Consider the following 25,780-nt stretch of genomic DNA (forward strand, 5'->3'; position numbering starts at 1 on the left):
GACAACCACTCTCAAGCTACTGGGTATAAGAGGCAAATGGTTTTGTATTGGGATTGAAGAATGCTCACTGACTTTCAGTTCAAGATATGCTATCAAATGTGTTCTTATCAAATCAGGAAATGCAAATCATCCACCTTTATTTAATCTAGTTGTATTTACATTTGGATAATTTGGTGAAAGAGATGTACAAGTTACTCAGTAAGAACATACAGGGAAGGTTATTGACAAAAACAAGAAGCATGATTCTGTAGTCTTCATAATCAGTCTGGGTTATTTTTTTATGACATTCTACCCAATATTTATTTCTTACAGATTTGTTGTTTCCATTTTTTCTAATAACACTAGTATGTTCATAGAGTCTAATGCAGAGTAATCCAGCGAACTGGAGTGGAGCCAACCTGTCTGCTTGAGTGATAGGACATGTTGCTACTGTGCTGTTTGTATGGAAAGTGAAGCTTCTCCCTGGAATCCTTCATGTACTGGAATTCATTTCCAAGATAAACATCCTAAATATAATGAGTTATTCATATTTATATAAGGCTGGTTTTAAAGTGTTCCTGTCCCTCCAGACCAGACACCATTTTAATGTATATCCTACGTATTCAGGAGGGACTGTCAGTGGGGTAGAGTAAATTCATTATGTCTGGTTTCTGTAAAAATCAGTGTCATTCTTCTGTTTAGTTTTAACTGGTGAAGTCCACTGTACCGTCCCTGTAGCAGGTGTTAGGACCCCTATCTAAACGAAGAAAGTCCCTTTGCTGCATATGTACAGTACAGTAGGGGGTTTAAGGGTGATACTGTCAATGTAATAAATTGTTAATCTAATGAGAGTTAACATTGTATTTTTGGTTATTACCCCTTTAAGCAAAAATATAATCTATATTTGCCAAACACTACAACAATACTCAGCTTCTATGGGAAACGATAGAACGAACTAATCATAATTGGTGGCTCGTCAACCTGAATTTGTAAAGTAGGTTGGCCAGAATGTTTCCAGTACGGGAACGGTAGCTCCTCCCGACGAGGCCAGTGATATTAACCTGGAGCGCAAAGAACACTGGTGAGCAGAGCGAGGGCGATTAGTAACGTCAGACTGAGTTGATTTCTGTAACCTTGTTACTTGACCCCGTTTGGACGTTTTGTTGTTGCCAATGTGACGGAATTCAGAATGAAGAAGTAAGTGCTGTACTTATGTATCTAACTAGGGATGTATGTACTGTAATTATTTATCTATTTATTTCATAACCTGCTGTTGCTGGTTATTACTTAATCTGCTTGACCGAGACTCCAAGCCCCCACCAGATATTGGTTTAAAACTTAAAATATATCTAATTTTCTAGTTTTTTTTTTTTTTTTGCATTCTTATCCCACCCCCCCACCCCCCGTTTTTTTTGTTTTTTTTGTTTTTTTTTGTTTTTTTTAAGAATTTCTACAGCGTTGTCGACAGTTTATAGTTTACTCTTTTAAGTCGACCAATTACTAATATTGACACCGGTGCACAACAAAAACGCAGTAGGATCGTATAAATTAAAAAGGAAATAATGCTCACTAGACTCCAGTAAATCGGTATATCAGGTCAAATGATCTCAATGTAAGTATTATATACATTACCTGTAGCCAACTTCCTGGTTTCGTTTTGTAGTTAACTGCCATTTCGGCTCCTGTACCCGTAAACACATAACTAAGGTCGGATTGTATATTTCAGATTAAGGCGGCTGCTAAAACACCGGTTACATATTTTCAGAGCTGGCTAAATGAATATATACACTAGGTACGTTAAAATGATTCCGGATGAAGATTAAAGTTTATTAAATTAACAAGATATTTGTGTTCGTTGGTGCATTTATGTTTCTATGTATGTTCTTTTTCTCCTTAGTTTTGTTCTGTTTTTTAGTGCAATAACAGGGTTTGCGCCTTGGATGGGTATTATTATTATTATTATTATTATTATTATTATTATTATTATTATTATTATTATTATTATTATTATTTGTTGTTGTTGTACTTTTTTATTTTATTGACTTTTAAATAACATGATAGCTTATGATCAGTTGTTTGTATACAGCTTGCGCATATCTCCACATTAAGCGCAGTATACATATTCTATAGGCTACTGTATCGGGAAATGTATTTGAAAAGTAACACTTGTGACATTGTGCCCTATAGTTAAACAATTAACTTTATATAGCCCACACAGCATAGCTATTGTGCCTGTTTTAATCATTGCATGGTTTCATTAAAAAATATTATTTTTTAATGAAACAGTCACATGATTAAAATAGTTGTTTAAGCAAAAAGTCATGACCTAGTGTTATATAACACCTCTGGAGGCAATGAGTCAACAAACCAAGCTGCGGAATTATTACAGCAAGGGTGTTGGTGCATTTATAAATTACACGATGTTGTTGTCTTATGTACTTTATGTATGGAGGCCTACTTAAAATAGTAACTACACAGTACCTGCATTTAAAAATCTCGTTTCATGTAAATGCAATTTAATTAAAACCTTAAGGTACTGAATTGCATTTTATATGGAAGGTATTAAGTTAAGGTTTTATGTAATATTTCAGTGGCATTCAGGGTACATGGATACATACATAGAATTACAGTCTTTTTAAAGTAAAGTTATTTGTTTTATATTTCTAAATTGAAAAAATGGTTTTGTGTCTATGGACAATTGTAACTAAACATGACTCGGCATAATTAAATACAATACAAGGAAATATAAGAGAACAATATCTGAATGCATTACTTGTTTGTAGTGTGTGCTGTACTTTTATTTAATAAAACAAGGAAACAAAGTACATTCACCGTACAAGTGCTTAACACATTTTAAATACATATTCAAAAATAAAGGATATACTGTTGTAAAATGAGCATAGGGATTAAACAGTACAGTGCCTATTATCTTCACTGGAAATCAAAGCCATGTTTACTACTGAGGTGTAAACAGAGAAATGTTTACTCAGAGACTTTAGCCTGTCTTCAGGTGTGCAGGGACTTTGTCATGAGGCTGCTGTGCTTCAAATCTGTTTCTCAGAAACAGCATTCTCTTTAACAGGGTAGTTTGATCCCGTTTTTGGAAAGGATCCAAATGTGTAAAAGCTGTTTCTCTTGTTTAAAACACTTTGGAAATAGCAATGTTGTGAATTAAAAAAATAAATAAATAAATACATAAATAAATAAATTAATAATAATAATAATAATAATAATAATAATAATAATAATAATAATAATAATAATAATAATAATAAACTTGAACAAAAAATGCAATAGTTTGGCAAGACTTTAAATTATAGTGCATGAACAGTGGTACAATTACATTGTAATAACTGGGTAAATACAGATGATTCCTGCTGTTACATCATAACTTCTGTGTACAGTACCTGTTGTAATTACATGCAATGGTTAAACTCTTATTACCTGCTGCTGCCAAGGAGATATGTTTATTGGAGGCAGTTTGTACCTATGGCATATGTTACATTTGTACATATACCTGGAGAACCACCTATCCATTTGTCATGAAACTTGATCCACCAGTAATTTACACTTGTAGTTAAACCCAGTTTCTATCCTGCTATTACACTACTTTTAGCACAGCAGGAATACGTCACACCTGAGTGTACGTTTATTATTAGTAGTTGTCCAGTTCATAAAACTTCGGTGGAAGAACATTTTATAATAAACTTCATTGAATACGATTTTGTATTGGTGCCCTGTAATCTAGAAATGTAACAACAGTTGTATCAAAGACAAAGTAAAAAAGGATCATGTTAACACATTTTCATGAAATCAGGCCATTATTTCATCAAGAAAGATTTTGTTTAAACAAAGCACTGGGAATCTACTATTGCCAGCTTGCAGAGGTACAGTACACAGAAACTGAAGATAAGGCACTACTTTACTATTGAGAGAAAATATTCAAGCATTCAAGGCACAAGGGCGAAACAGGACAAGGAGTGGTGTTTAGCCGGTAATTGGCATGCTCTGAATCTGTGGTTTCACACATAGTGGTAGATGCTCTCTACTTAAACTATCCAGTGTTGTCATGGCTTGATTGCTGTCTTTGCTTCATGTATGTATTGTTCACATGGTACATTCCTATTGGCCACTACTGTGCAGAACAAACCTCTGATTGGCTGAATGGACATTTGAAATCCTTTAAGCAGAGTGTGGGTATATTGTTGTCTTCAACACTTCATAGAGGAGAGACATAGTAAAAAAAATCTTGATAGAAAATGTGAAATATATGCATCCTACTTGTACATGTCACTATACATGCTTTCACAGAGCACCAGACATTTTCTTTGTTGTTTTTTTGTACTTGCTGATTAGTCTGTCTGATGTGAAAAAGATTCCAGTGCTATCACTGATAACCATCTCATAAACTCTCACTTGGGCAGTATTGCTAACGAGTTTTCGCAGTGTGCTGATATAATAGAAGATAACACTTATAAAGATGTACTTAGTTGTGCACTTGCATTCAATGACAGGTGACCTACTTACTGGAAACAATTGGTTTCATCTCGCTGGGAGAGTTATATAACCCACTTCATTCATGGTCTTAGGTGAACTGAATATAAGGCTGTACATGATCAAAGGTCCGGTGGGCTGCTGTGTTGGGATGATACATAATTTAAATTTGCCCTTTTAATTATCTTCAGAATCAGAACACACAGCGTTTTATTCCAGTTGACATAGAATATAAATCTCAGTTGAACATGAGCAGCAGCAATACTGTTACCAACATTTCAGGATTCAAAATGCCTTATATATTGTTCGACTAGGATTTTTTTTTTATTTCATATTGGATTTATTCAACTAGTTCATCTATTTGTATGTCCTAAATTATTTTAGATTATTTTTGGATTGAAACATACGTCTAGATTTTACAATAACTGCACTTTTTTAGTTTGTAGACTATCAAGTTAAGGATCAATTTTTCCATACAAAAATATAAACCTAGTATTTATATGTCTTATAAAAATAAAGAAATGTTTTTTTTGTGTGTGATCAAGTAACTGTGTATTCATAGTATTCCCTGTTAACATAATTACACATGAAAAGGTTTATTTTGTTTAGGAAAAAGCAAAGAAGATATGATGCATGTATCACATTTTTTTTAAAAGAACAAAAGCATTCACACTGTGCCACTTAAAAGAGTTTGCTTTAGTTAAGAAAACTGATTAAGGCAGGTAATTAATTAGTACATTCCAGCTATGTGCAGTCATGTGTTAATGTAACCATAGTAACCAAGTAAAAGAGAATGCAATGCCCCATAAAACTACTGAAATATCGAATAAGCAAACAAAATGTTTTTTCCCCAAAAGTCAGTAGCTTACGATGGTGAACCCTAACAAACAAGTTTCCAAGATATAGTATTTAATTGGTCAGCAAATTAGGTGCTAGTACTGTGAGTCAATGTGGCCTTGATTGTAATACCCGCAATAACTTCTGCATAATTCTTTTAAGAATGATGGTACTCCAAAGATGGTAATGTGCTGAGATACAATATGGATAAGTGTTAAAATGTTTGTTTGCAAACCTTTATGTTAAAACACGGCTATGCAAAGGTTGGCATGCAGCTACCGACACCAAAACAATAAGGTACAAAACCTTATTTAATTAACTTTTAATTAACTTTTATTAGCACTGCACTCGCACAATAAAGGGCATGGGACCATAGCTAACGAGATGCAAAACAGTGACACTGTATTTATTTTGAAGGAACATAAAAAATAAAAATATAATATTCTGACAAAAATGAAAATAATTAAAGTGCATCTTATTAAACATTTTTTACAGATCTCTGTTAAGAAATAAAAAAAAAAAACATTTTAAAAATGTACATTATGTATATGCAATGCAGCTTTGTACTAAAGTATTTAGTCTAATATTAAATTCATGAAGTCACTGAAAGTGCATTACATAAACAGTACTAAAGAAGTATTATTTAGTATTACAACAGGAATCATTAAAAAGGAGACAAACATCTATCGGTTTCAGTTTGGGAAAATCATAACCATAGCATCCATATAAGAAATATAATAAAGAACACTCAATATTTAGCAACTGCACAGCAGCGATTGGCACTTGTAAGTGAATCATTTAGAAAATTGCTAATCATATAGTTTGTTTTGTATTGTAACAAATATAAATCGTATGAACAGACCCATTAACCACTCCAAAACTGTCATTGTAACACAACGTATTGTTTAAGTATTTCAATACTTTTAAAACAATCAAAAAAATAGATCTACTTTACCTTTTAGACTTGTGTGTCTCCCATGTAATCTAGCAGACTACCACCATTCTACAAATGATTGCTTGGGATGAGGATTTTGAGAGAAATACATTTAAGAAATTGGCATCTTTGCTTCTAAGTGCGCTCCATTTTTATAAATCCTTATAACCTGTCAGAATTGTCTGCCACTGAAAAAAATAAAAAATAAAAATAAAAGGCTAGCTAAGTTTATTGCTGATATAAATAAATCTAGGTGACATTTTAAATTAGAAGTGTTTCCTCATCAGAAATTATTTTAAAATGCTGCCAGACATCTCAATCACTTTGAAGCCAACATGTCAGTGAAATAATTGCAATTTTGAAAACCGTGATCTGCAGTTCTGCTCGGATGTACTTTGCCACTTCAGACCGACCGTGGTGACAATGGGCGTACCAGGAAAATAATAATACAAAACTTTAATGTCTCTTTATACATTATTTTATTCTTTCTATATTGTGTATAATTGTATACCATACATCGGTATGAGCAGTGGTTAATTTGTGCCAGATCAGACATTTGTGCCTGACTGGCAAGAACTACAGTTTGCAACTTATTTTTTTATTGTAAAAAATAACTCTCTGTAAATATAACATTTACATTAAAGCTTTCCTGTTCCATGAAGCGAATGACAAAGGTGTTCTGTAATTATATGTTTTAGGATGTGACATCTATGAGTAAGAAAAGTTCACAACCCAAACGGCAAAATGCCAAAAAAAACTAGTGCTTGTAGCTCCAGTTTATCAGATTAGTTGGCTCGCCACTGGCATTGTTCAAAACCTGAAGATTGTGTTAAAACATGGCTATGCAAAGGTTGTCATGCAGCTACCGACACCAAAACAATAAGGCACAAAAACAACAAGAGAACTTATATGGAAACTAGTGCAAGTCAAGGTCACTAGAAACAAAAATGCTGTCCCTCTTCCTAAATTATAAGATCCAGTAACTTCTTGTTTACAGATTATCCCGAAAACCAATTTAAAGTCAAAAACATCTGAAAGAGTGGAAACTTAAAATGTCTTAAAGGTAATTGCTCGGAACATATGAGTGACACACCCCTAAGCTTAGTGATTAACAATAATAATTCTAATAAAGAAGGTTTGGTGTTTGGCTTTAAATGGCTTTAGGGAAATTCTTATGCTGAGAATAAGTGTCAGGAAGGCGTTGGTGAAAGTATGCGTCAGCCCCGTAAGAATATTCATCAAAATGTACATATCTATATAGCAGTCAACAGGTAAAACAGAGGCAGTGCAAATTGAAAGACTATAATATAGCTGTCTGTTTGTGCTTGAATCAATGTGAGAGATAAAGTAAAGCTAAACATCAGTTTAGGAATTGTAGACATTTGAATTTAAAATAACTGGGTTTGCTCTGTTTTTGAAGCTGTTAAAGGATTTTCTATGCCCGGTGTACTGGACAGGTCAGGAGAGAAATGTTTTCAGGCAGGGAAACACATTTTCACAATACTGTGAACAAATCTAATTTGAATTATTTTATTAGTGATTAATGTCGTGTTGGGTTCAGTACAGCTTACATTATTAACTAAATTAAATCTTCAATAAATATGTTTTTAGGACGGCAAAACACAGAGTTCCCCTTTTGTGGTGTGTTTTGGCTTATTTGCACTGGGACAATTATAGCCCTGTTAAAAGCCATGCATTCTTTTGAACTTGCCTAACATGACATACTTTTACTAAGGCAAGTTTAAGCTAAGGAAGCAGGTCCGTTCTGATGTTAATCAGTCATCTCTGTTTCCTCAAGTCAGGATACCCGATAAGATTAAATTCAGCTTTTAGAAAGCAGTGACATTTTATCTGTGTAAAAGAGCATTTATATACAGTATATTGCTTCATAAATTTGGCTACACACACAAAAAAATATTTGGATAAAACTGAAAAGAAGATTTTTTTGGTTTGTTTTAAATGCCATACACACATTCACACACACACTTACATATATGTTTTGGTATTGAGGATGAAAAGTGCATTCATGCGGATGGAGGATGGTAGCTAATCTATCAGTGGATGGTAGCTAATCTATCAGTGGGTTATTCCTAGTCTCTTCTGTGTGGGTGCTGGTGAAAGTAGGCAATGCAGTTGGTGTAGGTAGAGTTTCAATATTGTATATTTTGTTTTTATGCTTATTCTTTGAAAAGAGATGCGGTGCTTTCCCCAGGTCAGTCCAAGAACATCACCGTGTCTGGGGTTAGTCCAAAAAGAGCATTATGAATTTCCATCCCAGTCTCAGTGCCTCACTGGATGAACTCATGTTCATGATCAATCAGGCTAAACTACGGGTGAATTCACTAAAGATGTGCTATTTGTGGACCACGTTTTATGCAGGGGCATGTGTTATAAGATTCTATTCTGCATGGATGTGGGTCACGGTTGAGCTAGACCTGGATGAGAAAATCTAGAACAGGGAATTCTCTATAGCTGGGTGGCAGAGCATTATAGTTGGGAGCACTTTTAACAAAACATTGCCGTACCTTAAATATATAATAAGACAAAGAATTAGAATAATGAATAATAATCCACCCTAATTCGTACACAGGCTACACCCTGATCCTTTGCGATCTTTTTGTGTTTATGGCAGAGCTTGCACATCATACCTCCCAATTCCTTACTGTAAAAAAGCCTTTTTTTTCATCATCTATTCCGGTTTGGTAATTTCCACATTCATTGTCACAAATTTTGCAACAAAATTAATCGTTTATCTTTTTAGCAGTCATTTTAACGTTTCAGCCTCTCGAAGTGCTTAAAATGGAAAACCCGCCCCTTTAACTCTCTGACTGGTTAAATGATGTGTCAAGACGTAACACAGCTGTCATGTGGTTCTAAGATTTTTTTTTCACCCAGCAACGCGCAAGTGATCTAGTATGCTAGAAGTGCAATCAATCCTTATTGTTTAAGGCAGGGTTTCCCAGTCCTGGTCCTGGGGGACCCCTGTGTCTGCTGGTTTTCATTCCAATTACTTAATTGAACCCTTAATTGAACTATTAATTATCTTAATTAGACATTTTTAATTGTTTTCAGCTTTTAAACAGTTGGATGTTTCAAGTTAACAATACCATTTTATAAGTAACTTGAAATTGGCAACTTTTTACGAACTGAGAACAATTAAAAAGGTCTAATTAAGCACATTATTAGTTCAATTAAGGGTTTGATTAAGTAATTGAGAACTCAGTTGGAATGAGAACCAGCAGACACAGTGGGTCCCCGAGGAGCAGGATTGGGAAACCCTGGTTTAAGGCACAGTAGCATCTGCAAGAGGGGCGACTCTGGGTTTTTCAGCTGGGTGGCGACAGCCACTTAACCAGGTTCCCCGTCTGGCTGAAAAGGCCTTGGGAGAACCCTGTAAATATCTCAATATTATGTCGGAGCCCTGACTCTTAAGAAGGCATGACTCTATGGTGTATTTAGCAGTTAATATCAGACTTAAGTGTACTGTAGTATTGCATCTCTTTGTACAGTATTGCGTGATTGAATTTAAGGAAGGCAACAACAACTTTGAACAAAGTTTCATGTTTTCCAAGCATAAGTTTTATGGACCTGAGTGAAAAAGCATGGTTATCAAAGGGATATTGTTTTATATTTCTTTTGATTATAATTTGTTTTAGGTAATTATAGTATTTCACACTGGAACACAATAACTGTTTACCCCCTTAACATGTAAAGATTATATACAAGGCAAAAGAAACAACCCTCCTATAATATGATGTAATACACTGGTTAAGAAAAGGCTGCTACAAATTATTTAATTACCTAAGTTATAAGGAGTTTCAACCACATACAATGTTTATTTTTGGCACGTGTCATGGTTGGTATAAAACCACTGTTGATGCATTTGGTTACCGCTGAATGTTTCAGAAAGCAACTGTTTTTGATCACCAAGGCTACTGGCAAAAACAATGCAGTGACAAGCTGTTAGTGGTCACACCAGTACATTGAATTACAGTAGAGTAATTGTTTTGTAACTTCACACTGTTTCAGATCAAAACCAGGGGTATGCAACCTCGCCCTTCCAGTCCATTCAGTTTCAGCATGGTTAATTAAATTATGAACAATCTGCTAAGCGTCTGATAAAAAAGCTCTTATCACACTCTGCTCAATATCTATCACACAAATGATTTCCAGCCTACTTGATATCACTTTGAGAATTAAAAAGAATATGAAATAAAAGTATTTGAACATTAGCATAAGAAATGTGTTGTAATACAAAATTGAATTATGTATTTTTTGTGGATTTCACTGCAGCCAGCTTCTGTAGCCAGTATGTTCCTATTGGCTTGTTGGTCTGAAGTCCATTAGCTAGCTACATTGAAAAAAGATCTGTAGTTTTATTCTGCCAATACCAGTGTCAGGATTTTTTGCATCACTGACTTCACTGTAATATCATCTCTTATTGAGCAGTATTAAATCGAGTTAATAATGTATTATACCTTCTGGGGATATAGTGGAGGTGGGTGGGCACCAGTCCATGGGTTTAGATTATAGCTAGAGAACCACTTTTCCTATTGTGGTCATGGTTACTGACTTTTCTAATAATGATGGCTTTAAATTTGAATTTCCAGTCTTGGTAGGGGATGTAAGACACTGGAACACTGGTACTTCTTAATAGTTAGGTTACTTGTCTAGCGAAGTAGATGAGCAACCTAAAAACTCCCTTGTGTTACGTTTCGCTTTTCATTATGGTAAATGCTCACTCTAGTGTCTCATACAAACCCTCTCAAAATAAAGCAAACCTCTTTAAATAAAGCAAACCTCCTTTAATTCATGTCAACAGGATGTGACTAAGAATAAAAAGAGAAAAAAAAGTGTTAGTTCGTAACTTTCAAAGTGTCACCGGATAAGATTTACGAGTTTCCAGTGACATATTATATATTGAATGACATGAGTGTAGCGGAAGGTTTGTCATGCAGCCTATTGTGAATAAGGTGTGATGCATGCTGGTCTTTTAAAGTCCCATTCCAGGAACTCCGTTCCATTACACACAATCGTTTGCCCCACAAACCTCATTCGAAACAGCTGGGGCCGAATATTTAACAGCTTTTGGAATTTGTGATGTAATGCTGGTTAAAACATATTTTCAAATTTTTTTCAATACTAAAAAGAGGAAAACTTGTAAAGGGGAATTATACTGTAGGTGTATTTTTAGTTTATTACTCTGGGCTGCCAGACTTTCTAGATAAGCATCACCATTAAGGGATCTTGTGTGAGTTTGAAAATCTGACAAACTTTGTTTGGTGTGGGTCATACAAGACACTAGAGCCAGCAATCATTACATTCAAAGCCAAACACAACACATGTGCCTTTTTAAGGATGAAGACCTGATGTTTCTAAGTACTGGCTTCATAATAGGTGCACAACTTGGTGACTCACTAGTTCTAGTTCAGATATGTGTATTGTAAAAGAAAAATTAACAATAAGTTCTTTATTGTTTTAACCTCTAGCCATATTAATGATACAAACAACTCCCTTTCAGACAGTGGCTTATACTGTATTGTCCACTATGGGCAACTGTGACAAGTGTGAGTGGTGTTGTAAACAAAGTGAATGTCCAGACTGTGTTGTACTCCCAAAAACGGTTGTATTTTTATTGAAAAGAACAGAAAAGGAGCGCCCCTCTACCAGCGATGGTGTCGGGGGGGGGGGGGGGGGGAGCAGGCGACACGGCTGGCTTGCAGGCCCAAAACAAAACAATAACAAAAGCAGCAATTTATCACAATCCCATGCACGAAAGTGTGCTCTCCAATAAGCGGGGTGTTGGGGAGTGCTGGTGTCATGAATTGAGGGTAGTGCTCAGTAGGTCGGGCTGGCTTCGTGGCTGTACTCCTCCTCTGCAAGACACAAAAACATAACAAACAAAACAAACACGCAATGCTGCAGCCGTATGTTGTGTTTCAGCACAAGGGCCATACTCATGCCGCTGCATCCCCTTTGTACTGCCCAACTCCTCCCTGCAATCAGCCCGGTATAACCAATCGCTACCTGGCCCACAGCTGATCGCATGGGAATCGTTTCGAGTACACGCAGCTACGTGCTTCCTCCAAGATGGCCGACTTCCTGTTTCCACCCACTGTTGAGTGGACCCGTCTATGAGGAAGTGTACTACCAACCTTACACAGCACCCTTTCTGGTCGGGAGGGAGATTTACACCGTCGATTCTTTCTATCTTGCAGGAAAATTCTCCATTTTATAGCAAATGCATGAAGTGTAAAATCGAGCACAATTTAAAGTACAATAGTCCCTGAATATTATTAATTGCGGTCTGTGATCAGTAGTAAAACATTTTATACAGACTTCAAAAGTTTTACCATGCATTAATTTACTGTGCTCAGTTCACGTAAAGATTATATTTCGATTTCACAGTGTGCTAACTGTGCACAACTTCATTACTGCAACATGTGGCTAATGAATCCCACGTGTGAAACCAAAGCTACTGTATAACGACTTATGTAATGTGGGCTTTGAAAGAGAAAGTGGTCACAAGCTGAATACATTACACTTACCAAAAGAAGGTGTGGCTTTTTAAGTTTCTTCAGTATAAAAGACACACAATCTGAGTTACTGTTTGATGCACAGTTGTATTCTTTGATTTTTCCAGTTAAAAATAACAATTTTACTCCCTGTGGAGGGGCAGATCTGAGGGAACAACAGAGCGTTATTTAAAGGTTCAGCAATCCCCCAAGGCCCGCCTCTCAGGCGAGTTAATGAAAAATCGAAGTTTGAAATCCAACACACCCTCTTCCCCACCTCTCCGTGTCACTGCCATGACTGACAGCGGATCTTACGAGGCTGCTGCCCTCTTCCTGCAGCACCAGCATACATCAGACAGTCAGCACAGATCTCCCCTGTTACACTCCAGTATTGATTTGGCCTCTGGACATAACAATGGTGCAACTCTTTTACAAGCCATTCGTGGGTGCTTGGTTGTACGTTTACTGTAAGTCATTAGTGGGGCATAATTTAAACAGTGGGAGATCAAAAGATCGACTCACTACTATTTACAAGCCTATGTTTTTGCAGTCCTCATTTGTCTGTATCTTTATTTGATGTAGTTTAATGTTAAGTATTTTTTGGCTGTTTGTTTATAGTGTTTTATGAGTTTTGATGCTATACATGGGTCTGTCACAAAAACCTCAGGTGCTACAAACATTTTTGCGCTATTAAAACAATTCACTACAAAGGACTTTCAAATTAGCTGCTCAGACCTGCTCCATTCAGTTTTTTCCCCTCAGATGGATGCATGTTCTCATAAGTGACGTCACTCCACGGACTGCATGTTACAGTATATCCTGTATATATTTGCAAAATTTGTATTCCGATATTTATGTCTCTGAAGCAGTCCTGGAAAAAAGTAATCGTGCCTTCTCTTACTAAGCGAAAGTTGTCAATTGTGCCAGAAACTGAGCACCTACCAAAAAGCAGATGATCGCACTAGTTCAAAGTGGAAGTGACACTGTTCAGAGAGCAGCCCAACCCAAGTGGTTTGACTAGAGTTGCACCTGTGTGTGTTTATTTGCACTGAGCACCTAGTCATTTGATCAGAATGATAGTTTGCTATTTATTGCATAGTTTGAGTAGGTAGGAGTAGCACCCATTTTCATATTCTGTTACAGTAGTGCAGAAAAAAATATTTTTTCAGGTATATCTTCCTGCTTTTTTTGTGATTTTCAACAGCCTAAAGAGAAAAGAGTTTCTAAAACAGTTATATTTATCGATAAATGCAGTATTTATTCTAGGCCTTTAAGAGAACCAAAACACAGATCATAAAAATACATTGTAAATTGATTTTAGTCATAAATGGGGGCCATCTTTGATCATGTGACTAGGGCTGGGTATCGGCAGTGTCTTCACGATACGATACATATCACGATACAGTAAATTAAGCATGAAACATATAAAAAAATTGCTTAAGTGTTAACAATAATAACAATGGTCAAATAAGCTTCACAGCCTGCTTTGCTGTTTCATGTTTATTTTGTAAAATAGATTTTTCTAAAAAAAAAAAAAAAATACAAATACTGTAAATCATAATAAATTTAACTAATATCAAATTTTGCACAGTTCATGAAAACAAAAGTTTTTCTTAAAGATCAGAACCTGACAAAAAAAAACTAGAAAAATAAAAAGTCAGTTCTATAAATGCAGATTCTTCTTAAAACAAATACAATTCTGTTATATATTGAGTTTTTTTTTTTCTTGAGGAATACTAATTGATCTACATGTTCTGGTTTGAGTGCACTTCTGTGCTGTTACCACATCTCCAGCGGTGGAGAACACTTTCAGCAGAGACACTGGTCCCTGGGATGCACAGGTAATACTTTGCTAACTTGGCTAACAATGGGTATTCCACCTCGTAAGCTTCCACGAACCAAAAGGATTTTCATTCAAAGGTAAAGGCGCTGTCTCCTTATATTTTAGGTCTTTGCTTCTGCAAAAGAAGATTTTGGTCTGTCAGATACTTCAACACTAAATGTGTCTCCAAACAAATCTGAAAGTGCACAAGAAACAGAATCTTCAGTTCTTTTTTTGCACTGGGAGCAGGACAGGGCTCTTCATCAGGATCTGCATTATCAGGTTCATGTGGGTTTACAGGTAAGCCCAGGCAGGCTTTTCTTGCTTGGCAAAGTGGGCTTCTCCAGGCTGGCTGAGCTCAGGTTCAGTGCCACACAGAGTCACTTGCTGCTGAAATGCAAACATTAAAATCAACAAGAAAAATAACACAGTAAAATCATTGGGAGCTCAAACTCATTAGGTAGTTAAAGAATGTATTTGATTCAAATATTAAATACAGAATAGTTTCATATTAACCACAATCTATTAACCACATTTTTTCCAAATGTTGCTTTCAGGCAACTTTATTATTCTTTACTTTTTTGTTGATAAGTTTGGGCATATAACAAACAAATAATAATATTTAATGAGCAAATCTGCATTTGTCCAAAAATGCATTAAACTGAATATAACTTTAATTATAACTATACATATATAAAGTTTATTCTTTTTTTTAATCTTTAAAAGGTATGCAGAGACAGTAAAATAAGCTCAGTGGATAGAATAATAATAAATAAAATATACAAACAAAACATATTTTGAATATTTACAAATACTTTTCTATGTATGATATTTTCCCAATTTGCATTGCATTTTTTAAATTATTTTAGATTAAGTTACATAGTACTCCCACAGTTCTGCCGCTTCAGTGGTCACTTTTGCATAGATGATTACATTCTCATATTCTGAGAGGAAAGGCAAAGATTTGAAGCGTTCTGGTAGGGCAAGCACTTTTTGCTTCTCTTTCAGAATGTTACTTGCTGTTCTGCTTCTTCTGAAGAAATTTACAATTCGCTTAACTCTACCCAGCAAGCCAGCTACAGAAGGTATTTTCAGTGCACGCTGAGATGCCAAATTCAAAGTATAAGCAAAACACTTAATGTGTGTCTGTGGCAAAGTGGTTGCTGATTATGTACAGGTGCATAGGTGATGCAGTGCAGGAATAAACAGACAGAGATTTGTAATCCGGTATGGAAAATAGTTGTTTTATTTATAATCCAGGTCTGGTGACCAAATAATAAGCTCCGGTAATACACAGCAATATGTAAAACCCGGAGTACAGAAAACAGAGATTGCAGTCCTAAATAATAAAGACACGTTATCTGCCCCACAATAATACTTGCCACGATCACCCGTCCCGGTGCGTGTAGTAGTGCTCGTGGTTGGTAATAACAATTTTTATAGTTCGTGACAGTTTTAGTGCAGTAGTGCTGGCCCAGGGCGACAGCTCCGGATTCGTGTTAGCCGTCTGGTGGTTCAAAAACATAGACAGTTACTAATATATAAGTCTCGGTGTCTCTCACGGTCCTTCCAGTCTCTCAATAAAAACCATGCAAAGGAAAAGATTTACAATTCTCCGGCCCCTTTTATGCGATTATGCATGACCCCTTGGTAAACGATTGCAGCTGACTCTATTGCCTGCAGCTGCTACCTCGTTTACCTTCCAGGTCAATACGTTCCTGCAACTGAGTCTTGCCTTTTTCCAGGCTGACTGACCTCCTGACCCAGGGAATGGACTGTCAGGCCAACCTGTCCAAAACCTTTACCTTTCGCTACTTAGTGCCCTACAGGTCGAGAGGGAGATTTCCAACCAGAACTCATTATATTTCCGTCACAGTGTCATATTAGCTTCACGAGCAGCAATAACCATATTTGAGGCATTATCAGTCACTATTGCGGGGTTCTTGTCTACAATGCTCCATTCTTCGATAGCTGATTTGAGCAGGTCTGCAGTATTCATCATCCCATCGTTTTCCACAGTACAGTAGGGACACAAATCCTTGCAAATAACATGCACTATGGACTGGGTTATATTTTTAGCTCACACTGATGTTGCAGACAATTTTGAATGACTAGCTTTCTAGTGTAGGTTGTGCATAACGAGTGGTCATACTTTCTTTTGCCGTTGCCGTCTGTAACTGCGTTGGTGTTGGCGATGATAATGGTGTGCCGTCAATCTGATGGTGTCATTTTAAGTGAAAACTCAGATTAGTTGTGTTCTCTGAATACTTTATTCGAGCCTTGCATATTTTACACACAGCTTGAGTCTTATCAAGAACTTGAGGTGAGTCCTTGACGCAGCTAAAACCAAAATGAATCCACACTAGATTTTAAACAGGCCAGAGCAGGTGGCATTTCGCCGTCACCCTCCATAGCTTGTTGAGATGATTAAGAACATTAATAACCCGCCTCCACTCAGCTTCCCGTGGGCTTGACGTAACATCCTTGACTACACATTTGGTGTGTGAGGCTCCTAGGATACATACGAATAAATAATATTATCAGTGTTGATGCAAATTAATGCACACAAAAATAGCACGATATGGGTCACTTTACTGATAATCGTATCATCAAAAAAAATATTGCGGTGTATCGAAGTATCGGCACACCACTACATGTGCTCCATTCAGTTTTTTAAAACTCCTACTATTTGAAACAATACAATATATGGTTCCCCATACCTTATTATATTTGAAATAACTTTTATGATAACATTCAAATTTATACAAAAAGTAGGTTTTGCAGTGAAGCGATCAATACATCTGAAAAGGGGAAAACACCAGAATGATTAAAGTTATTTAGATTGGCCACTAATACAGACCACTGGGTTTGAACACGTACTGTAGTGTCTCGGTGGCTGAGATAAATTCATGCCCAGGATCTTATTAAAGACCTCCCTGCCTCCCCCGTGTTGCAAAGAAAGAAACATGGAGAAAGATACAAATCTTAAAACCATCACTTTTGGAAACTTCCCATCATCATTCTCCACTTGGAAGGACTGCTGGTGTTGCTCTTTACAGTGATGCAGGTCTTGTCGAGTCAGATCGAAACCAATGTGGTATTCTCAGAAAATACGTGTAACAGAACTCTTACCACAGCCGACGCATTTACCTCAAGCCAGGCGAAGATACAGCGGAAAAAAGATGATGAGAGTTTTTTTAGCACTTGAAAGTTAAACAGCCCCAATCGTAAAGAATGAATATGCTGGTAAGTAACAGCACTGCAGTCTCAACTATATATGTATATATATATATATATATATATATATATATAGTGGGCTTTATTAATGACAAGTCGTTACAAATGGCAACTTTACATCATTCAAAATCTTTCTTTACAAGTTAAGTACATTAGACCCCTCTTTATTGGCACACTAAGATGTGATGAAATATAGCTCCCTGTTCATATGATCACAGAAAGTGTTAATAGGTGTCTCTAATACCACATGTAGAATAAAAAATCCAAAAGTTCCAAAGCAGACAGTTGAATTTGTATTTTATTTTTTTATGTTGCAGGTATCTGAATGCTGTACTGGATTGACCTGGGCATCGTGTTGCAATGATGATGTTACCGACATTGCCTCAGATTTCAACACAAAGGTAACATTTCAGAGACAACAAACCAATGTTATGATCTACAATGACTCTCTACCAATAGTACAAGTTAGACATGTTTTCTGCACTTTTAGTTCACTCTCCGGTAAGAGTCAGTAAACAAATATTTTCAAAAAACACACGATAATTATACAGATTTATTTGACGACCTAATAAGACTTGTGTTTGTTGTCTGTAACCTTTATTCTAAATGGTCTACAGTACAGCTGCTTAAGCGATAGGTCTGTTAAATGACCGCGATGGGAGTTACATGTATGCATCCTTAGCTGAAGGCTGGATTCACCTTCTTGTTATATGATTGTACGGGTACCTTTCAGCAGAAAATGGATATAGTCCCAACTAGTTTAATGAAAAAAGAACAACGTTCATATTGAGAGATTTTTTTTAATGTTTATTTGTCATTGTTGCTTTCAGGTTATGTGGACAACGTCATTGTATTGTAATGAGTCAGTTGACCAGATAGTACAGCTAGTAGACTGTAGACTGGATACTGCTATGGTCTTGCCTTACCTTGCATACTGTTTGAAGCCTGTTGTCGGCAAGCGACTTTATAAATCAAAATAGTTCATAGCTACAATCTTTCTTACACTGTTGCACCTTTGGAAAGTGTGGCTTGAGTACATTCTTCAAAGCTAATAACAGGCACCGTCTGTCCTTGAGTCAGAGAGCTTTCAGTGTTTTTGTTTGTTTTTAGCCCACGTGTACCATAAAACTTCAAATAATCACCTCCAATACGCGCCGGGTCTGCTGGCAAATATTGTAAATAAACACCGGGTCTCTATTAAACACCGGGTCTCTGTCATTGCCATTGCCATTGAAGCTGAGGAAGCTGAGGAGGAGATTGAGCGTAATGAACTGCTAATAAGTGACAGCGATGAAAGTGATGCTCAGGATTAATAAATAATAATAATAATAGAAAACATAATTTAAGGTAGGCCTACATGTAATGCATATTTATTTAATACAGTTTGAGATTAGTTTGACATTTTTAAAATCATTTTAGAAGTTTGTAATTATTATTATTATTATTATTATTATTATTATTATTATTATTATTATTATTATTATTATTATTATTATACTGTAAGCATAGCCTATAAACACCTGTGTTCTGATTTCTACAGGGCTGTCTTTTAGTGGATTTAACTGTTAATAATAATAATAATAATAATAATAATAATAATAATAATAATAATAATAATAATAATAATAATGGTAGATCTAATTCCGTTTTTAAATACCAATTCATACTTTTGCTTGTTCATTTTCCAATGTTTTGCATACCGTATCCTTGTCAACCAATGCATATAAAAAGACTGTACTTTCGCTTTATACTTGAGGATGTGCAATACAATGTAATTTTGTTATAAAACAAAACTGTACTTAGTTCCCACTGACACACAACCTTTTAACAAAGTTGCTGGAATGTTTAAATTGAGTTACGATGTTGCTACAAGGTTGAGTGTTAGCGGCTTCTCATGAAGCATGTGAAGCTAGTGATCTAATATAAACCGGGCTCCAATACGCGCTGGGTCTGCTGGCAAATATTGCAAATAAATGCCACAGGTATTTAATTGAAGTTTTACAGTATGCGATTTCATAAAATGTGATTATTTTCACTGTTATGATTTAAAATGACACATCAATGATTTCAGCCATCATCTCCTTATGAAGGCAATGTTGTGCTTTCTGTTCATGTCTCGGTTTGCTTTGATTTCCTGTATGTAAATTTGCATTTTTTTAAAATAAGATAACCCTTATTTAAAGATCTTAGTCCTGATTAAACAAACACATGTGAAGTTTAGGATTTACACTGGATGTTATGAATACAGGAGGTGTTTATGAACACGTATCATTCAGTAGGGATGCAACGGTTATGATTTTCCCAAACCGAAACCGACATTTGGATAAAGTTCCAAACTAAATGATACAGACAAAAGATAAAACCAAACAGAAACCGAAAATCATATTTTTTGTACAATGAAAAAGCGTCAGCAAACTCAGTGATAAGCTGGCTGTGTTTTTGGGAGCTCTTCGGAAACTTTGCTGCATGTAGATGGTTTATATTAAGATCCCTTAATAATTAATATGGTAACATAAATCAAAAGTTATGAGAAGACTTACCTGATTGATTCTGGGATGACTGCGGCTTCATACTTAACCTGGGTGTTCAGGTTTGCTGATGAAAGGTGCTGGTGCTAGTACTAGCAGGTATACCCAAACACTTGGCCTGCATACCCTAACCTAAACCTTTTTAGGGCTGTAACGAAGGGTACATTTTGACCTTCAAAGTTCGGAACACATTTGATGGTACTAATTTGCATAATTTACTGGTGACGTCACCATAACGACGAGTTTATAGTTGATTGAATCCTATTATGTATTTTACAGGTAATCCATATAAATGGAACAAAACATTAACATTTAGTTTAAAAATACGTTATATAGAACAGTTATCATGTTTACACATGATACATGTTGTTTATGTACACGTAATTGATGTGGCTTGCCATATAAACAGTAAGCTTGCATTGCAGCAGCACCTTATTGCGGCCAGTTAAAAGAACTGCAGCTGACTTAGGCGAAACAAAGTAACAGTCACCGTTCCAAGCAGCTTATCAGTCATAGTCACATTTTACTACTACTACTACTACGACAGGTGTTAATTTAGAGCACGCCCACGTGGAGTCCGCTGGCGACATGACATCTTTTGTCGACCAGTGGGCTCTAGGGGGGCGTGCTCTGTACCACCTCCCCTTTTGTTTTAAGAATTTAATTTGAACCGGTTTTTTGTTAAATTAGTTAAGGTCCAGTGCTTGTTAGCACCCCTATTCGTTTAGGGGTGCTAAACTGAATTTTTTCTCCGGCCGGTGGAAACACTTCAAATTTAAATTGTCACTGTGGCAGGGCAGAGGCCTGTTTCCTCTTCACAAGTATACACCTCGGAGCTGTTGCAAGCCCATTAAAAAGGGCCAGGGTTCAGACCGCCCACACAACCCGGACAAACATCCAGTATTCATTACATGGCACTGTTATTAAAGCACAGCATGTCCAAGCTGATGATCCTCACTTAAAAAAAAAAAAGTGCATTTGATACAAGATCTGTTTGTGTAGTCGTTAGACCCCAGCTGATTCCTCAGTAGTAACAAGTGTTACAGAACACACTGCTGTGTTTACAGGAGACATATTACTAATTATTGCTCTATCCCGTGTTGTCCATATCACAGCATTTTGTTTCCAACATATTCCTGATTGTATATTTTTATTCACACATTATAGGTAAATAATCTAGGGAATTACTTTTTTTCCACTTTTATTTGCGAACTTTGGCCAGAATGTTTCTTCTAAACAGTGTATTCAGGTTATGCTCCCTCTGGCGTTAATGCTGGTGCTCTGATTGAAATGAGTGGTGTATTGTGGGAACAGAAAACCAGCACTGTTGCAGGAGGGAGTGTATATGACCTTTATTTCTGGACAATAAACACATAAGGCTTTGAGATATTGGCTTCATACTTGATACATTCGATCGTGGATATCATACAAGAAAAAAGTTAGCCTTTTTGTTGTGATCATTTTATAAAGTTCCTGCCACCGCAGTGTCACAGCCTAATGTATCAGAGACTATTTGTGCCAGTGTGTTGGTAATCAATAATGCAGAGCACACACTATAGTGATTTCATATTTGGTACACAGTTGTGTTCTATGATTCTTTCAATGATGTTCCATTACACGTGGAAAAAAATAACCATTTCACGGGCAAATTGTTTTGCCCTCTGCTCATATCAATGATACACATCACAGATGTGAGATCGCCCCGCGGATGCTTTGTTATGTTGATTCATGGGATTGGTTACTCTATGTATATTTATTTATTCAAGCCTTTATTTTCACCACAAAAGGTAATATAGATCCCGTTTCTAAACACGATTTCAATTAGGGAACAGAAAAGTGTTGGTTTTGCATGGGTAACACAAAATATCCTACATTTATAGTGCTGTATGTTTACTGTATACTGGTTAGGAGAAAAATCTAATTTAAAAACATTTGAATAATACAACGTTTGGCAAGCGTATTCATCTTTTCAACTTGAAAGAAGCAAGGTTTCCCTCAGTTCAGGCTGTGGGGAATTCCAAGGTTTCAATGCAAAAAATGCAAAAGACAAAAGGGCATATTGAGTCAAGAAGTGACTGCAGTACCTTGTTAAAATAAATAAAACAAACAAGTAAATAAATAAATAAATAAATATAGGAACTAGTTGGGGACCTCAACACTTTTAAATATATTTTGCAACTAGTATATGTAGTTTGCTAAGATATACAAACAAAAGTATATGTGATTTATATTTACTGTAATTGTGATGCAGACAGCTTAAAAGTTCTTCCTACTCCTTGACAGTGATTTTCTATCAACAGGTACAAGGCACCACTTGACAGCCACAGCCTCTCTTCCTCTGGGAACTACCCAGAAGAAAACGACGAGACTGCGAGCAGCGACTCTCTCCTTGACACACACTCCGAGCCCTTCCCCAGCTCCCAGAGCAGGTCGCCCATAAACAGTCAGCACCACATGGCCGATGATGACCACCACAGAGTAGCAGGAGCCCAGTCCTGTTACAACCCCTTCCGGCAAAGCGTGGCACAGCATCTCCACAGCAATTACCAGCAGCAGCAGCAGAGCCAATTCTACAGTCCCATGGGAGAGTGCTCTAGCTGCCCAGACACGCATACTGGCGCCTGGCCCAGCATCAGCTTCAGCAGTGGATGTGGCTCCAGCGGGGCTAACCCCAACAGCCTGGCTTCCTGCCCGCCCTCTGAACACTATATGAGCTATCAGAGACGGGACTACAGCAGCAGCCAGCCACATGTCCCCTCTCCTGCTGTGGGCAGCTATAGCCCCAGCATTAGTCACCTGGAGCCGCCCTTGTCCTTGCATTCCATGCCCCCCACCAGGACCGCTAACCCCTTTGTGCAGCCATACCCTTGCAGACCCCCAGCATGCTGCCCTCAGTATCCTGTCGATGAGTTCAGCATGCAGCCTTCCTATCCTCCTGGATACTACCTACCCAGGACACCAGGTACACACTGCTGCTTTTTAATGTGCATGGGCTGGGCATTAAAATGCACTAAAATTCTTCAAAAACACACAAATATTAAATTAGTTTTACATGGCTGAACTCCTATTAAATGTGTTTCAATTGTAAATCTATGACAACAAAAGTATTTAATAATACTTCAAAAAAATAAGGTGAATGATCAGATAATTTTTCCTTGAAAGTTCTTATCTTTTTTTGGTCTTAAAGGTCGGTATTCTAGCTTTAAAAAAAATAAGTAAAGCCACCCAGAATTTTTTGAAGGTTTAAAAAAAAAAAAAGAGTGATTTTATGGCAAATGTATGTCAACTCACCTAGGAGCAATTGGCTGTGTGCTGGTAGTTAAGAGTAAAGCTGTGTTTGCCACTCTATGGATTTTGTTTGTATACCTTATTGTTAATCTCTATTTAATTTAACATTCAGATCCATGGAAAGTGACTAAGCGTCTTTACTTTGCTTACAAACTCATTTGCTCCCACATGGGAGTAGTGTTGTTATTTTGTTGGCTTGTAACTTTGTCACTGTTACAATAGAAATTAAAGAACCACAAAAAAGGAACTGTGTACTGCATGCTATTGTACTGGGGGCCATAGCAGCTTATTGCCTGCCTACGTGTCCCAGATTGACAGCGCACGCTTGTGACAGGGTAGCGTCACGGCCAGGGCTGGATTAAAGGATGTGGGTGTCCTACGCTAACCCATATTTTGGGGGCCCTGTGCATATTATGGCGAATGGTGTTATTGGCATATTGGTTAATCTGGCCCTGCGTTGGGACAGAGAGTGTGAGCGGAGAGCGGAGTGAGCCAATTGTATATGGAGCCGGGTAGTTGCTGGAGCGAACATTTCCTGCCCGCTCTTTCCCAGCACTGAGAAGAACTGAGCACGATTTTATTTGTCTTAAATAAGTATGTTCGGCCATGGAGTTTGCACAAAAAAAAAGGTGACAAATACAGATGCAGTCACTGTACAGTATTTTCCATCATGCCTGTGCATGGTAACCACTCATTTTCCAGTTTCAAACCAAAATTAGGCACTTTTATGTTTTGCAGACTTGAGAATTGCATTAAAAAAAAAAAGATTGGCTTTGTATTTTGTAATTCATTATGGAGGGAATATATATATATATATACATTCTTCCGATATGTGGAGCTGCCATATAAAAATATGAGAAACGTCATCAGTGTGTCCATCTGTCTGCGGTTATTACATAGCCTATATTGTTCTTATACAGTTCTACGGTTATGCCCCAATATAGCACTATGAACACAATTTATATTTTCTGCACTCTTTAAGGATAGTTCATACACTACAGTGTGATCTGTTAGCCCTGTTGAGACTCACTCATTTGTGTTCGTGGGTTGCTTTGAGCTCCCTATGAGATATCGGATACAAACAAAATGTGAAAACTTTGCAGGGCGGTGAATACTTCTGCAAACCACTGTATTTGCTGTCATTACAAATTAAAAAATGTCTGGTAAATCATGGGTGTACTATAAAAAAAAAAAATATATATACTGTATATATATATATATATATATATATATATATATATATATATATATATAGTGCCGTGAAAAAGTATTTGCCCACCTTGGACTTATTTGCCACCCTTGTATTTCTGCATTTTTGCACATTTTTCACATTGTATTTGGTCAATCTTCAGGTGTGAAAAAGTTATTGCCCCCCCCCCCCTAGTTAACTCAACCCAATTAAAGGGATAATTAGGGTCAGCTGTTTGAGTACTTTGGTTAACAGCCAGGCCTGATTTGGGCCAGCCCTGCCCAATATAAATCTGACTAACTTTGGCCCTTACCATCAGAGTGAAGTTGTCAGCACACAGGTTCTAGAGGCACATCATGCCACGAACAAAAGAAATTCCTGAAGACCTCCGGAAAAAAGTTGTTGATGCCTATCAGTCTGGAAAGGGTTACAAAGCCATTTCTAAGGCTCTGGGGCTCCACCGAACCACAGTCAGAGCCATATTGTCCAAATGGAGAAAGTTTGGGACAGTAGTGAATCTTCCCAGGAGTGGCCATCCTGCCAAAATCTCTCCAAGAGCAAGGCGTAAAATCGTCCAGGAAGTCACAAAGAACCCTAGAACAACATCCAGGGATTTGTAGGCCTCTCTCGCCTCAGCTGAGGTCAGTGTTCACGACTCCACCATCAGAAAGACACTGGGCAAAAATGGGATTCATGGCAGAGTAGCAAGGCGGAAACCATTGCTCACTAAAAAGAACATGAATGCTCATCTCAAGTTTGCCAAAAAGCACCTGGATGATCCTCCAGAGTTCTATGGACAGATGAGTCAAAAGTGGAACTTTTTGGCCGACGTGGGTCCCGTTATGTCTGGCGAAAACCAAACACTGCATTCCACAGCAAGAACCTCATACCAACGGTCAAGCATGGTGGTGGTAGCGTCATGGTTTGGGGATGCTTTGCTGCATCAGGACCTGGACA

At 37.0% G+C, this 25,780-nt stretch overlaps 1 protein-coding gene across 1 annotated transcript in view; it reads left to right on the forward strand.

Moving 5' to 3' along the window:
- The first annotated feature begins 1,026 nt into the window (after positions 1–1,026).
- traf3ip2l (TRAF3 interacting protein 2-like) overlaps positions 1,027–25,780 on the forward strand; it is a 43,362-nt gene continuing 18,608 nt past the window's right edge. Inside the window, exons 1-3 of the mRNA XM_034011196.3 lie at positions 1,027–1,176; positions 18,136–18,219; positions 22,647–23,308. Coding sequence (XP_033867087.2) covers positions 18,179–18,219; positions 22,647–23,308 — 703 coding nt within the window. The 5' untranslated portion in view covers positions 1,027–1,176; positions 18,136–18,178. The remainder of the gene's footprint in view (positions 1,177–18,135; positions 18,220–22,646; positions 23,309–25,780) is intronic.

This window comes from Acipenser ruthenus, chromosome 8 (assembly GCF_902713425.1).
Source record: "Acipenser ruthenus chromosome 8, fAciRut3.2 maternal haplotype, whole genome shotgun sequence".
NCBI classification, from domain to species: Eukaryota; Metazoa; Chordata; class Actinopteri; order Acipenseriformes; family Acipenseridae; genus Acipenser; species Acipenser ruthenus.